Source organism: Thunnus thynnus, chromosome 17 (genome assembly GCF_963924715.1).
Source record: "Thunnus thynnus chromosome 17, fThuThy2.1, whole genome shotgun sequence".
Lineage (NCBI taxonomy): Eukaryota > Metazoa > Chordata > Actinopteri > Scombriformes > Scombridae > Thunnus > Thunnus thynnus.
In genome coordinates, this window is record NC_089533.1 from 5082667 (window position 1) to 5099928 (window position 17262).

Genomic DNA, 17262 nt, shown 5'->3' on the forward strand with positions numbered 1-17262 from the left:
CCAGCAGAAGAGAAAAACATAACGTTGCATTAATTTCCTTGTAACAGATGATGCATGGCGTCAGGAGCAGTTATCAAACATGAGCCTGTGGTTACTGACACCTGCTGGACACAAATGTCAACACATCTGTTGTTTCCACTGAAGATCCTGAACTTTTATTTTGTTTTATTGCTGATGAGCTCAAACAAAAAAAAAAAAAATGTGTCTGTGAATCTGGTTGGCGGCTCAACTCTTCCTTCTCGTTTGTTCAGTGGTCGACCCCCTCTATAATAAATCACTGCAGGTGTGAAGGTCCCGTTCCCATGGCGACCAGTCAACAGAGTGATTCAACACCAGACTAGAATAGTTTCAACTTCAAAAAGAAGAAGAGAGAAGTTCAGCAGAGAGACAGAGACGTCCAGCCTGGATGAATACTGATTACATGTGAGTCATATTCACAGTATGAAGCTTCCTGTCTGCGTCATTCACCTCTGAGGTCTGATTGATTAGTAGAATTGATCTAAAGCAACAGATATTGATTCTAATGTGACATGTTTAAATTATTATTAAATTAGTATTTCTACTTTATTCTTCTTTATACTTCCACTTAACTACATTACAGAGAGAAATATTCTACTTTTATTACACTACATGTATCTGAAAGCTGATGTATCGTTTTTTAGATTAAACCACAACACAATTTAAAAAGAATTAGCTTCACGTCAACCAGTAACACCTTTAAAATGCTGCTTACATGTTAATGAGATTGTCAAGTGGTGCAGTAGTGACATTCAAGTTTCATTTTAATTGTCATTTTACAAAACGGAATTGCACAATGAGATTCAGTTGTAGCCCCATCCACGCTACACATAAAAACAATGTAAAAATATAAAATATTTTAAATTACAACAGAATTAAACGATAAATTTGGCAAATTGGAAAAAAGTACATAAGTAGCATAGAAGAAGAAATTAAAAAGGAAAAGCTATATTATATATTCAAGGAATATACAGTTACATATATACATGCAAATAGTATATATACTTTATATTATATATACTTTATATACCCATGTTTTTACAATATGTAAAGTGTATGCTGTATATTCTTTACTTAATTAAATAATATTTCTACCATCACTGTCTAAAAGCATTACTGAAATTTTGGACAAAAAACATAAATATGGGTTGATATTTGATTTAATTTTATATAGTGTATGTTTTTATTGAATTTGACTTTTTGGAGACACAAAAATAATAAAAATTACCTTTTATATCATTAGTTTAATGCTTCAGCTTTATGTTTTAGAGCTTAAAGAACCTTTAAAATATTCTGCTTAGACTTTATAATAAGGATGCAAGACACGTGTAACTGCAGTCATGCATAACTGAAGCATGATTCACAATTGAATGATGATTTAGGGCATAAATTATGTATGAATTCATGTTATGCACTATTAAAAAATGGATTTATTCATTCACAGTAACTTTATACATTAATGCTGTTTATCCTCATCTTGATATGAAAAGTTGAAAGAGGGTTTTAGGATTAAAATTGTTATTCTTAAATTATTAAGTATAATTAAATATAATTTTGAGGTACTTGTACTTTACTTGAATATTTCCATTTGATGCTACTTTATACTTCCACTCCACTACATCTCAGAGGGAAATATTGTACTTTCTACTCCACTACATTTATTTGACAGCTTTAGTTACTTTTCAGATGAATATTTGACACAATGGATAATATAACAAGCTTTTAAAATACAACACATTGTTAAAGATGAAACCAGTGGTTTCCAACCTTTTTGGCTTTTGACGTCTTACAAAAAGCAGTGTGTAGTCGGGGTCACATTTCACATGTCTATGAGTTGTTAACAGCTCCACCAAATAGTGATTTTTCCCTCTAAACTTCTCACATGCTTTCATTTCAATAAATGTTCAAATAAAAGTGCAAAAACTGAGAACAGATTTGTGTATGTATTTATAAAGAAACTGAGGCATCCTCCCATCCTTTTCTTTTCAATCCAACAGAGGGCGCTGTAACCAAACTTTATGAGCTCAACTGTACCACTGATCTGAGAAACTATAGGATGTTTAAAAATGACTGAAAGCTTTCCTTGAGTGTGCTATAAAGGAACACAAACTGACAATGAACTGCACAGATGAGGCAAACCAACTCATTTTATTATTCTGACACTGTTCAGAGATAAACACTCGGCTGAGGAGCTAATACTGCAGATATGACCTTTCTGATAGAGCTGCTGTCAACATAAGCAGGGATTACACTCACCTCATGTCCTACAGCGCTGTGGGTGAAACATGTCAACTGCTTCAAGGCTCAGAGCTCTCTGTGCTGCCCTAGTTACATGTTTTTAGAGGAAAGCAGCCTTCTTTTTTTTTTTTTTTTTTAATTTTTCATTACTAATTCACTGGCAGTGGAAGAAAGTAAAGTATATTTACTCAAGTACTGAACTTACTAAAAGCATAAACTTTAAGGTTATTCAGAGGGAATATTGTTTTTACATTTATCAGACATTTATAGTTAGTAGTTATGTTACAGATTAAGACTTAGCACACAAAAACATGATGAGTTTATAAAATATGATGCATTGTTAAAGATAAACTACCCAACTGCAGCTACATAGAATAGTTAAAATTAGCACCAATGCTCCTAACAAATTAACGCATTAGTAATAATAATGATATAATAATATAATATATAAAGTATAACACTCATAGGGGGAATTTAACTGAATTATGAGTACTTAGCATCCTGCTAATAATACATATGTATGTTTACTTAAGTGACATTGTGACTTTTGTAATTTATAATTTTAATTTTCTAATTTTACTTAAGTAAAACACCTGAATACGTCTTCCATCACTGCTTATAAAGTATTAGTCTTGTCAGATAAAAACTTTGTACCCCTGAAAATGTCATCAGTATCATCAGAATCTGCAATCTGCAGCAATTTTGATGATTGTTTAAAATATCAAAGACTCTGGTTCCAGCTTCACCAAAGTGACATTTTGCTTTTCTTTTTCCATTTTATGGAGGTTGGTGTTTGAATACATCACTCTGGGCTCCTTAACAGCCATTTTTCACTATTTTCTGTCATTTTACACACATAACAGATTAGTTGATAATGAAAATAATTGTTAGTTGCCACCCTAAAAAAATTACCCAACAGTATATAAAATACTTAAAATTAGCTCCACCTCACAGGAGTCATATTTACTGCATCAAGTACATTTAGCTAATGATATGTACTTTTACTTGTGTATGATTTTCAATGCAGAACTCTTACTTGTAATGGAGAATATTTACAGTGTGGTAGTTTTACTTAAAGCAACATGATGTAAGTTCAGAAGGAAGACACAACATATTTTCCTTATTACAAATGAAATGTTCAATTCATGAGCAATAATATCCACCATTGCTCATTTCAGTAGTAGTTCAGAGGTTTTCCTGCTAGAGCCTTATTTGGTGTGGAATGACCAGTAGCTCATTGCTGAGTCACACTTGATGACTCTTGAAGGACAAGTTCACAATTTTTCAAGTGTGTCTTAAAACGACTGTCAGGTGTTTATATTAACACTGAAAGAGGTTTTCCTCGCTGTAATCATTCCTCCTGTTCATACTGGCTGTTAAAAGATCCCCTTCAAATGTGGTTTCAGTGTAAGTGATGGAGGCCAAAATCCACAGTGTGTCCACACAGTCGTTTAAAAGTTGTTGTGAAGCTTATATGAGGCTTCAGCAGTGTGAGTTAGTCATATCAAGTGGATATCTGACACATTTACAGTCTTTTTAGCATCAAATTCCCTCTTTGTGTTTCCTTGGACAGTGTTTCCATGTTGAGCTGCGGTGGAAGTACAGTAATAAAAAGAGGAACTTTGGCACCAAAAAGACTGTAACATTGAAAGATTTACAATCTACTTGATTTGAATCTTCATATTAGCTTCAGATTAACTTTTAAATACATTTTTGCACAGAAGGAGGACTGTGGATTTTTGGCTCCCATTACTTCCATTGTAAGTACATTATGAAAGGATCTTCTAATGGTCAGTATGAACAAGAGGAATGATTACAGCAAGAAAAACATGTTTCAATGTTCATTTGGGCTCCTGACAGTTGTTTTAAGACACATTTGAAAAATTGTGAACCCGTCCTTTAAATAATTAGCATTTAGCATTCACCATTATCAGCCCATCCTCAAATGAAAAACAACACTATAGGTCGAAAATTCAGCCGGCAAAATTGACTTATAGTTACATTTGAGTGGCAGACGCCATCTAGTAATTATGACCCGAAGAAGTGAGTCTATATAAGTTGACAAATTTTCATATTAGGATGAGGTCGGTTCGGTGGATGGTTAGATAGATAGATGGCAAAAGTGGACGTAGCTACAGGAGACCTGCTGTTCACTTCCTGTTTCTAACTGCGAGTCGGGTCAATTAGTATGATTGTTATGGTGTTCACTGTTGCTGTAATGACGGAGGTTGCCTAACTTTAAGGAAGAATAAACCATGTTTCTAGTGTTAATTTTAACCCAAACCATGATCTTTTTCTAACCCTTTTGGAAAGCTGCTGATGCATATTAGAAAACACTCCTATGTGGTTGTTTAATTATGAGGATGTGTTGACCATTAGATAATAAATTACACTTGTGGCACAGTAGCTGCTATTCAGCAAAAGTTACATGGTCTCGCTTCAAGTAAAGGATTGAAATATTTCTTCAACCACTGTTCATTTGGGCTTTTTTGTTAAGTTCTGCATGAGAGCCTGTAGGAAACTTTCCTTGAGTTTCATGTTGCATGAGCACACACTTTGGCACTCATGTGGTCAGAGTAAAACATGACCGCTGTGTCCGAACAGTCCCCGCCCTGCTTTCCACACACAGCACCAAGCACACACCTGTGGTTCTCCACAGATATTTGCAGAGTGGTTGGTGGAAACTGAAATTCTCTTTGAAGTGATCTGCCTGTTGCAGAGGCATAAATATGCATGAGAGGAATTTTATAAGTGCAGAGATGAAAGCCACATAATGTGTTGTATTGTTCTCATAGGAAGCGTTCCTTGTTTTCTGTCAGAAACATAAAAAAAGCAGTTTGGATTCACAGATGGTTGAGCTCATTTAGTGATTCAGAAGTTTCATTTTTGATCCTCAGAGGGGATTTTAACATATTACAGACACAGGAAAAAAGGATGACCACCTCTCTATTATTACTAGAACTAATATCTTCATTTTTCTAGAGTGAAAAGTACATTTAAAAGTGCAATATGTAAGAATTATGTAAGAATTTAGTTTAAAACATTCAAAAATTAGCTAAAATGATCAACAGAATGTGAAGAAATCATAAAATGAGACCTTCTTTGACTTTCTTGGTTGCCTATAACAGCCTTGTAAGGTTTCCAATCCAAAGGATGTGACGTTTATGGACGTTCCCAAGTGCCTTGCCTCCCTCCCGTCCCCCTACAGCGCCAACAGAGTGCAACACTAGCTAACGTTAGCTTAGAAATGGAGTCCCATGTTATTCCCCACGTACGTTTGTTTTGGAGAGAAGACCTCTGTGAATAATTTGGCTCACGGTAAAAACCTCCTGAATATGAACACCGAAGTAACCCTAACTTGGAGAAGCTGGTTGTTTCACAATGAGGACAACAACTCCCATGATCCCACGCTTTTGTTATTGTTTTGATTTAGAGACCCCTAGTGGCAGAAATTACATATTGTGCATTTAAATGCTGGTACTTTACTCGAGAATTTCCTTTTTTTTTCTTTCTACTTGTCCTCTACAGAGGGAAATGCATTTATTTGACAGCTGAAGTTACTGTATGAGTTACTTTGCAGATTAAGATTTTATTCAAGCAGCATATAAACAATTAATAAATGGTTTATGCGGTATGCAAAATAGTTAAAATTAGCATCTCAACCAATTATAACAGTAAATTTATACTCTTGCGTTAATGCATCAGTAATAATAATCCAATATTTACTATAACACTCACATCGAACTGAATTATGAGTATTTTTACTTGTGATACTTTAAGAACATTCTGCTAATAACATTTTTTACTTAAGTGACATTTTCAACGTAGGACTTTAACATCTAATGGAGCTTGTTGTATTGCAGTAGTGATACTTTTACTTAAGTAAAAGACCTGAATACACCTCTGCTTTAAATATTAGACTTTTCAGATAAATCATCTTCTCAAGATCTCTGAAGATTATTTTATAAACACGTAATAGCAAGTACGAATGACAATGAATGAATTACCCTCAACTGAGTATTTTTCCATTTCGGTATTAGTACTTTTACTTAAGTACATGAATACGTCTTTCATCGTAATCAGTAAATCAAACACCTCTCAAACTCAGAGGCATCCTGACTGGCTTTCCTCCAAGTCAGAGAGTCTTTCCCCGTACCCCTTCGACTCCAGACGGGATTTCCTGTCTGTGTCTGAGGGAGGGGCTGGATCTCAGGAACCCCTCCCCCCCCCCCCCCCCCCCTCAGCCCCCAGCTCCCAGTCTTGTGACTGGAACATGTACTGGGACATGTACTGGGGCTGAGGAAGCCAATGACAGCAGTGAACTCCCTCGTCATGTTTAACTGGTCACCATGGCTTTGTTTCCTGCCTTCATTGTTTAAGATGAGCAGGAAGGATGAGCCATCACTAAACTATCGTTGCTATTCTTCCCTTTTGTCACTCTGTTGCTGTAATGTCGTATCTGCTGGGTTTAAGAAGGATTAATCACTTAACGGCGCTGTAAATCAGGGCGTCTGCACCTCCTAAAGTTTTTTACTGTGCATGTCCAGTCACAGGTTAACTGGTTTAGTCACTGTACCCGGTCTGCTGTACAATAACAGCCAGACTGCACGTAGGCTGATGCCCAACCATTATTTTTGCAGTTTGGGTTACTTGGAAACGTTGTGGAGTAGGTCAACTAATTTGAAAAAATAGAGATTAGAATAGAGATTACATTTTTGAATAAATAAAAAAAATCCACATACTGTATTGAGGCAGCTTTAACACCTGAACATCACATGTTGAGAGTGTGTGAAAACTGTAGCTAAACTGGTAATGGTAAAATACATGGGCTGTGTCCGAAATCACTCCCTATTTGCTATATAGTGCACTACATTTACCCTCCACCATTTTAATTAAGCGTCCGAATGCTGAGTGTGTAAATATATCCGCTATACAGTGCCCTCTAAAATTCCACAATGGAATGAAAAAAGTAGCGTCCATGGCATGTACACTACTTCCTGCTAACAATCCCACAATGCAATGCTCCACATTGCAGCTGACTGTGATGACGATGAATTAGTGTGCGAAATCTTGATTTGCCGCTCACTATTTAGTGTCTATTATATAGGGATTAGTGAATGATTGAATAAGGAAGTGATTTGGGACACAGCCATGGTAGTTGGCTAAAAAGTTGGGATAATTGGTGAAATAGCTAAAAAATAATGTGTAAATGGTTGAAATAGTTTGCTAAAAGTAATAACTTATCTGTTACTTTTAGCGATTTCTTTAAGCTTTAATCTGTGTTCAATATGGATAGATGGTGAAATAGCTAAAAGTAATAGATAAATTGTAATGGATTTGGTTGAAATAATTAGCAAAGTAATGGAAAAACAGCTAAAAGTGAAATGATAAATAGTTGAAATAAATTTTTATGAAGGGTGTTCATTTGACAGGGATGTGAATCTGACACAAAACAGTTGGAACCTGCTTTATTCATTTTTAGTTTTTCTGCTTTTTAAAGTTAGAAAGTCTGATTTGCCAAATCTGTTTATTTAAAATTCAAACTGACCTTACATTCAGCTGTATGTATCTTTTATTGATAGTGTAAAACTGATACGTTGAACTGTAGGATTATGGAAAAACCAAAAACAACAGCTTCCAGTGATTCTACTTCCAGCATAAACAACAGTATTTTATCTGTTCTTGCACAATGAGCGACTGACATCAGCCATCAACCTCATATCTCATGTAAACACAGAGCTGAGTGCTGCTTCCTTCCTCGTCCTGGATGAGACATTTCACATGCAGGAAAACATGAAGAAGAAAAAACAGCGGCCCCCAAAACGCAACAAAGACCATAAAAAGGTGCGTAAAGAATCAGTCACTCGTATACAGACCTAAAAAAAACATTAAGAAACATAAAATTTGTCCAGCAAGTTAACTGGAATTGCAGATTTTGAAGTTTTGGTGGTATCTTTGTACTGATTTGTATTAAACATCATTAATGGTTTCCACGGATAAAACCCGCCAGGCCTTCAGGTCCAACAGGCCAGAGTTTGAGAGTTTCCTGGACGAGATGATCGGGTGGTTTTCTGATCATCAGGAGCAGGTGGATGAGCGTTTCAGCCCCAGTGACGCAGACAGAAGTGGATCTGTCAACCTGAACCATTTCCAGTTTGGTAACCCGTCACCTCTCTGCACTAGTCTGAACAAGCTGTGGGAAATGTCTCCCCCTGCCTTTCTTCTTCTTGCTCTTGTTGATGATTGTTTTATATGCCTCAGATCTGTGGGGGGGGGGCCAGTTGAAAACTCTCGTCATTTCTCCTCACTCCTTTGAATGTCAGCTACTCTTAAAGGAAAAAAGAGATTAGAAAGAGATATGTGAGTCAGTATTAAGCAAATGCCACATTGTGGTTGCACTGAAGTATTTAAGGAGGGTGCTGTGAATCAGACTTTGATAATGTGAGCAGTGGCTCATTTCCTGGAGAGCTCTCTGTAGCTCTCTCATCCCCCTCGTAGATAAGAGCAAACTGGCTCTGGGAAACAAAACCGGGACAATGTTCCTTTTGTCCGTCAAACTTCAGACACACAGGGTAAACTATACTCGGCTCAGCTCAGACCTGCAGGATAGAAATCTGTGAGGTGCAGACTGTGATTCAGTGGGAATTACCTCAAACTACATTGAAGTCTTCACACATAAATATCCACAAAGAAGAATGACAGCAAAGGCAGTAAATCAAACTCATTTTCAGTTAGATTACATTTTTTACTATGCATATTAGGATGGAAACCACATTACAAGCTGTAGAATGAAACTGATATACTGATTTTTAAATATTTTTATCTCTATGTCTTTATCTTGATTTTTAAATATGTATTTTTTTTAAGGTTCCTTCTCAATCAGTGTTTTAGACTACATATCTACTGCCATTTCTTTTTAGGGTACTTAAAGGAGGCATATTATGCACATTTTCAGGTCTGTGTTTATAATCTGGAGGGCTACTGGAATATCTTTGCATGATTTATAGTTGAAAAAACTCCTTATTTAACGCATAATGTCAGTTGCCAAAAACTACCCATAGTTACATTTGAGTGACAGACGCCATCTAGCGATCTAACAATTATGACCCCGAGACGTGGCGCAGGTCAGATGACATCAATATAAGGTAACACATTTCCATATTCAGAGGTCGCGGGTTGGGTGGCTGGTTAGAGCCTAACCTGCAAAAAGTGGACTTTGCTGCAGGAGACAGCTGTTCACTTCCTGTTTCCAACTGCCAGTCAGGACAGTTTTTTAAAAAAACCGTAACTATGATTGTCATGGTGTTTACTGTTAAAGGTTGCATAACTTTAAGGAAGTAGTAACTTTAACCCACACCATGTTTCAAATGATCATTTCAACCCAAACCATCTTTCACTAATTATAACCAAGTGGTTTTTCTGTCTAAAGCTAACCAGACCTTAACCACAGTGTTGTCACATTGTAAAACATCATTATTTTAACAGTTATTTGACAAATGATGTGGTCCAGCTGATGACTGCTGGAGTGCATGGTCAAACAACCTACAGTATGTGGTCGTTTAATTTGGGAGACTTGTTGGGTCTAAATGTTGTTTTAAAAAAAAATACCTGAACTTTTGCAACATTTCATCCATAATAAACAGTTTTAAAGTATTTGTATTGAGAAGGTCCGCTTTCATTGACCCCTGTGTCTCTGGTTGCAGGTCTGATGGACTTGGGCGTCCCGTGTCAGCAGTATCAGCTCCACATGTTGACTCAGCTGCTGAAGACCGCCGATAACATGATCAGTTATCAAAACTTGAGCGGACAAGTACAGAGACTGAGGTAAGACAGACTGTTTTCTGTGTTTGAGTATCTTTTTTTCCCCTTTTATTTAACTGTGGCTGTTTTATTGTTGTAATCAAAGACTGAGAGACGACACCGAGCTCGAGGACTTTATGAAAAGACGAGGAGCAGCTGAGAAGGAGGACGTCTCCTGTTTGGATCAACGTGTTCACCGTCACCTGAGACTGTCAAACCCTGAAAAGGACAGGTACTTCATGTACATGAACACAAACTGAGGACAGAGGCAGTTTGACAGACAGACAGAGATCAGCTGGGGAGGTGACTCCTCTCAGTCCCAGTGGTGGAACGTAATTTCTTACCCCATTAATCATCTCACGACCCCTCAGACTTATCTTGTGACCCTTTAGAGTGCCTCAAGTCCAAGGTTGAAAAACACTGGACTTAAATATCAAACTGTATATAAAATTAGTTCCACCTCCATCAGCTACACCAGTAAAATACGACTTAGTCGTAAGCAGATATAAGTGTTTATTAATGTATTTGTCAACGCTATAATTCCCCCTGTGGGTGGCCGTGAGCGGATGCTGCTGTACAAACAGAAAATGAACGACAATATAGTAAAACACAGGTGTAATACTGTCAAATATGTCTTAATGACAAATACTGTGCATTAGTAAACACTTAAAAAATATCCTTTTATCTGTGTATAACTATATTATTATAATATAAACAATTTATTAAATGTTTGTTTACTGCTTATAAATGCTAAACATAATATCATAAAATACTGTTTCAGTCAAGGGGCCATTTTTCTGCAAAATTACTTTTTGCTGATAATACTTCTGTACTTTTACTTAAAGGAGTTTGAATGCAGGTCTTGAACTTGTAAAGGACTATTTTGACATTGCAGTATTAGTACTTTTATTGAAGTAAAGTCTTCCACTATTGCTCAATACAGACATAACAAACACACTCGTAGAATAAATGGAAGGAGCAGCAGCTTGTTCCAACATTACGTCAAATGAAGCCATACACACATCAAATATGTCCCTAAACAGTTTCAACAGCTTCTGCGGCTGAACCAGTTCAAACTGAGCAGCTCCTGACAAACTTCAGGCCGTGTTGACAGACACTAACTGCTGCGACCACACCTCCGTGTCTGAGGTTAACTAAGCCAGAGTTATTTCTGACCCTCAGCTATCAGCAGTAAATCACACTGTGACTCACTGCCTGACGCTAAAATTACAAATACTACTTCATGACACATGACTCAGCAGCTTAGTAAACAAAGAAGACCTTATGTTGACCTTTAGCTGGACCTTTACACAGATGTTGCCACCTTTGTGACCTGGTTGGCATCATGTTTAGTTTAGTAGCAACATATGATACTGTGTTTGCAGGTGTCTCCTTTACTTTTGCAGGATTTAACAAAAAAAACCAAATACTGTATTGGATCAAATATAAGAGGTTTTGAAGATAAGAAACACATGAACGAATTAAAAACCAAAAATACCACATTTTGTTGTTGTTGTGTTTTCAGTTTTGTTTTGATGTCTTATAACACATGACATACTTTCCTTAAAGCAGAATGTAAATCCCACATTTGTCTAGATTGCAGTCAAACACTCAGACTCTGAGTTTTACTTAATTAATTTGTTTTTCTGACCAAATTTTATATGAGAAAATCAAAATTTACAAGCTGAAGGAATAAAACTTGAGCCGATTATATTTGTCAAACAGAACATTTCATCTGTAGCTGAATGTATCAACAAAAATGCTGTTGAAACACATTCATACATAATGGGTTTTTATTGAATTATTATCGTTATCACTGTTGTGTTCATACACACAAGTTATATGGTCGGTCACTTGCTGTGTACTTGTTACTCCTGTTTCATAAGCTTACTAAAAATAAATAAACTAGGCTATGACTGATTAACTCACTATAAATGGACTTGAAGAAACATGCTAGCCTAGCAACAAACAGCTACAAACAACCTCTAATGCAACACTGTCTCTGCAGAAGCTAGAAGGCAGTATTATGAATATTATTATGAATTATGAATACATAAAACATGTAATTTTCAGGAAAAAATCTCTTAAATTACAGTTGGAAAAAAAAATACAAAAATGTGTCAAAGAATTGTTTTATGTGCTGTTAGTTTGATTTGTGAAATACTGTGTTTATGCAAAATTATTGATGTATTTTCTGAAGTTGTAATAATAATAATAATACTACATTCAATTTTAGGTGCCTTTCACATAACCCAAGGACACTTTACATACAGCAAAAAAACATAACAACAACAACAACAACTACAACAATAATAATAACAATAATAATAATAATAATAATGATAAAAAGATACTTTTTTTTCCATTGAAATGTTGTGTTTTGCACTTCAGGGCCACCATACAGTTCTCCTTGTAAAACATTACAGTCATAACTTGATTTGTAAAACCCATAATTACATTCACTCTCACAGGACTCTTGTTTCAAAGCAGAAATGTAATTCCCTTTTCTAAACCCTCAAAACAACAACACATGAACTGGACGCCGTTTGATCTAAAATCCAGTTTTAACTTCAGGTTCCTTCGTCTGAGCGTCAGACTGATTCCCTTCGACTCCGCTGCAGCCCATCCGGGGAACTTTGAGGTGGTTTTGGCGAGCAGCAGCAAAGTTTTCAGTCTGATCAGGATTATCCGAGAGCGGGTCGGGATCCAGAGCTCCAGGCTGGAGGTTTTCAGGAGCAGAGTGTCCACAGAGGAGGTCCGCCTGCCCCCAGAGAGCTCCCTGGAGGAGTGCGGCTTCGAAGGAGGCCCGGAGGAAACTCCTCCAGAGACCGCGGTGTTCTACGACTACAAGCTGCCTTTTACAGACTGTCCCGTCCTCAACTGTGATCACTACTTCAGGGCAAAGCCGGACTCTGCTGGCAGGACTGTCTCTAAATTACATGACTGACAGCGTTTCTTATCAATGAGTTCTACTGTCACACTGAAGAGTCATAACTCTGATTTTTTTATGGGACAAATATCTTAATAATCAATCATTTGTCGGTTCTGTCGCTGGTTGCTGGTTTTTGACAAACATTGATGTTTTATTTATACAAAATCTGTTGTGTATTCTGGTTAAATTGTTCCTTGTGAAACTTCTAAACAGGAAGACAAAGTATACAAAATTGCACAACAACAACAACAACAAAAGGGGTTTAGGGTATAAAGACTTTTGACGTTCAGATGTTTTATTATTTTCATATTATAAAGAACCTGGACAGAGATGTTGCTTTTGAGTGATGTTCCTGTGCAGTCAAATCAGTCGAGCTAAACTGTGGAGGTTAGAGTATAAAATAATAAAATAAGGGTGTGCAGCTAGAGCAGAACAAGTAAACATACATAGAAACATACTGTATGTAAACTGTATGTTTTGAAGGGGAAACTACACCCTCAAAAAACACTTTACAACATCATTTGCAAACCACAAATTACGAGTCATGTTTTCCTCGTTCCGGCTAACTGTCAGCTGGTGTGACTGATTATTTCAGTTTAACTATTCCAGCTATTTCGGTTTCAAATTAGTCTTCGTGTTTGTGCAACTGTCACCAACTCGCACGGGTCTACAGTCTGAACTACGAGCAGTCTGAAGTCTTGTGACTGACGTAAAAAAATGTGACACACCAACAGAAAAGAAGTTTAACAGCCTTAATGATAGTGCTCATAATTCTAGATGTTTTAGTGCATAATTTCAAACGTTTACATGAAAGTTTTTTTAGTTTTTGGAAACTTTATGATTCAGACTAAAACTCAAAACACAGTTCTGTGTGTCTGAATGATTTTAGACTGAGTAACTTGCCTTTTTCTTATAATTAGCCGGAGTTAAAGGACACTAAAGGTTAAGAAAACAACAAGTGGAGATCAACAGAAATGTTTCAGGTACAAAACTGATGTGATGTCTTCCGTGTGGATGAAGAGTTTTGAAATATCATCCAAAATAAATAAAAAGTGAAAGTTTACTATCATGTATGATACAGAAAAGTTTCAAATCCTCACATTTGACCTTTGAAAAAAATGACAAAAATGATTATTTGATTATCAAAATAGTTGATTAAGAATAGCAGATTAACTTTCTGTTGACTAATAGTTGCAGCTCTACATATAAACCTCAATAAAATAAGATGTTTATAATTTGAGATTAGATTTTACTGTTCTGAGTGTTTTAACTGTTATAACTGTAAACAGTCTTATTAAAGGACTTAAGGTGTCCATATGAACACTGGAAGAGGTTTTCCAAATCATTAAACATCCTCCTGCTCATACTGGCTATTAAAAGATCCCCAAAAAAGTTGATGTGAAGCTTATATGAGTCTTCAACAGTCTGAGTTAGTCATGTCAAGTGGATATCTGACACATTTACAGTCTGTTTAGCATCAAATCCCCTCTTTGTGTTTCCTCTGACAGTGTTTCCCTGTTGAGCTGCGGTGGAAGTATAGTAACAAAAAGAGGAACTTTGGCACTAAAAAGACTGTAACGTTGAAAGATATCTACTTAATTTGACTCATTTGGACGCTGAAGCTTCATATTAGCTTCACTCCCAACTGTTGTTTTAAGATAGATTTGAAAGATTGTGAACCCGTCCTTTAAGCTGTTGTTAATGATAACTAACGAGCTGACTCCTCGATAGAAACATATTCTAAAAATATTAAAGAGTTTGGCTTTTGTCCACAGGATTCGTCTGTCAGTAAGAACATTTAGTGTGACTGGATCTGTGTGTCGAGTTCAAGTGTTAGCAGCAGCTGAGCATGACACCCTGCAGTGTGAAGATAAATAAAACACTGTGAACAATCAGGAAAGTTTGGATTTCTGTCAGAAAGCTGCAGGAGGAGCTTCACACTCAGCACCTTGTGGCATATTTACACTTTAATTACACACTCAGATGTTTGCTCCCGGGGGGTTGTAAATCAAGTAAAAGTGCACAACATGTTCAAGACTGTTGGGTTTTTTTTTTATACCAACATAAAAACAGTGTTTTTTAATCGCGGCCTGAGGAGCTGAACTGTGCCGTGTCGGAGTCAGTGGAAAATGCTTGGCTGGTGGAAACCACAGAATAGCTATAAACAGCGGCTGGTGGCGGCCACTAAAGCGTGCCATGCAGCCGACACACCCTGCAGCCTCCCTGCTGCTCCACCCAGCCAGACTTTTAGATTCCAGCTGTAAATTCAATTCACTCTGAAGCCACTAACACACACACACACACACACACACACACACACAGATATTAAGTCATGAAGTCAGAATAAGCGGGAAGCATCCGGGAGTGTAAAAAATCAACAAAATGCAAAGTTTTCAAAGTCAAAATAATATTTATTTCATAGGTTCAAAAATACTGCGCAATATAAATATAACAAAAATTGAAATAATTTGTGTGAGTCGATATACTTTAACACTGTTTACATGGCGGATGAAGAACACAGAGAGACTTCAGAGCTGCAGCAGGATGATGTTCTACTGTGTTAAACACATTAAAAATCAGACAAAAAAAAAAAAAAGCTGCTTTCAGATCAGTAACTCTAACATGTTTAATGATTCGGAGCCAAACTTCTGGCAGTAAAGCTTCATTTTAATACAACTATTTACACACACATATCGGTTTATGTGAAGAATTTCTCTACTGAAAGATCCCAAAACAAACAGCTGAGAGAACATTATAACAGACTTTCCCATTTTAGCTTTCTGTGCATTTTAATATGTGGACTTTTTATATTTTTTTTAATCTCCAAACTGTTTTTGGAAACTGTAATAGAGCTGCAACTCACGATTATTTTCATTATCGATTAATCTGTTTTTCTCATAGAATTGATCTGTTGTTTGATCCGTAAAATGTTGAAAAATGTCCGAGGTGACGTCCTCAAATGTCTTGACCAACAGTCCACAACAGTCCACATCCCAAAGATATTCAGTTTACTATCATAGATGACAAAGAAAAGCATTAAATCATCACATTTGAGAAGCTGAAACCAGAACATTTTTGGGCATTTTTGCTTAAAAAATGACTACAGTTGCCAATTAAATCTTCTGTCCATCGAGTGATCACTGAGTTGTTGCAGCTCTATTGTGTTTCATGTGATAAAAAGTGGAAAATACATAAATGTGAGGATCTGTATGATGCTCTAAAGGCCACAATTAAAACGACCAACCGCTACAATACAAATAAAATTATATCGTCTTAAATCCAGCCTCGATTTTTTTCCCCTTAAAACAAGCAAAAGTTCTCCCAGTGGAATGAGATAATGAACCGGTTTCCCTTGTTTTGAGAATGTTCCTAGAAGTGTGTGTAAAAGTGGACAGAATATAAACAAAACAGATGAAATGATCTCACACTGACAGATGAAGGAACGACTCCCTGACAGACTAAACTGACGGGGTAAAGATGGAGGAAGTCGCAGTGTAAAATATAGTGTTTCACAGTGATTAAAATAGCCATAAAAGCCATAATTTGCAATGAATTTCCAAACAGTTCCAGTCGATGCCAGACATGTCGGTGCTCTTCAGACAGGAATACGCAGACATCCAAATAGATGTTTCACAAGTAGCGACTGCAAAAACTGCCACAGACGGGCTATTTTTCCTCACCGCCGAACCTTTTTACGAGTTATGAAGAAGAAAGAAGGAAAACTCGTTCTGCCGCCCCACAAAGAAGCTGGAGCAGTAGAAAGAGCTGACCACCTGTCTGCTAGAAAACGCCCACAGCCGACCGCTGTTTTTTTGGTTTGAGATGACATTCACAGAGGTGATGAGCGGAAAAAAAAAAAAAAACGAGCGAGAGTCCCGCTGCTTGGGCTGATTGTCTCGACGCTCTTTTTTTTTTTTACGCACAAACCTCACAAAATGAGATGAGAAGCGGGGGAGGGGGAGGTTGGGGGTTGGGGGTTGGTGGGGGGGAGTTGTGTTTTTCCATCCTGTGAGAAATACTGACTTTGGATACAGCAGGAAGGAAGAACTGTACTGTACACAACCACACGTCCTCCAGTATTCCCAATTGCACTTGATCGTCCGCCGGAGCTCGTTCACTTCAGCATTTAGTCGTAGTCGCCGAGCCGCTCGTTTTCGAGTCGATCTTGGCCACCAGCAGTCTGAGCGAGTCTCCCGATGTTCGGATCAGTTCTCTCCCGCTGTGACGACAGAGAAGAGAAAGGTGTGAGCGCACAGCGACGGGGGGGGGGGGAG

The 17262-nt window shown here is 37.1% G+C and overlaps 2 protein-coding genes across 2 annotated transcripts in view; one reads left to right on the forward strand and one right to left on the reverse strand.

Annotated features, from left to right (window-relative positions):
• Window positions 1–242: 242 nt before the first annotated feature.
• Window positions 243–15584, forward strand: LOC137168640 (uncharacterized). The gene is made up of 6 exons (XM_067571352.1): window positions 243–423; window positions 7994–8100; window positions 8267–8414; window positions 9960–10080; window positions 10163–10288; window positions 12631–15584. Exons 2-6 carry the CDS (start codon window positions 8038–8040, stop codon window positions 13001–13003), a joined length of 831 nt encoding a protein of 276 aa, XP_067427453.1. The 5' UTR covers window positions 243–423; window positions 7994–8037; the 3' UTR covers window positions 13004–15584.
• radil2a (Ras association and DIL domains 2a) overlaps window positions 15551–17262 on the reverse strand; it is a 32395-nt gene continuing 30683 nt past the window's right edge. Inside the window, exon 16 of the mRNA XM_067571351.1 lies at window positions 15551–17207. Within this exon, the coding sequence (XP_067427452.1) occupies window positions 17108–17207 (100 nt within the window). The 3' untranslated portion in view covers window positions 15551–17107. The remainder of the gene's footprint in view (window positions 17208–17262) is intronic.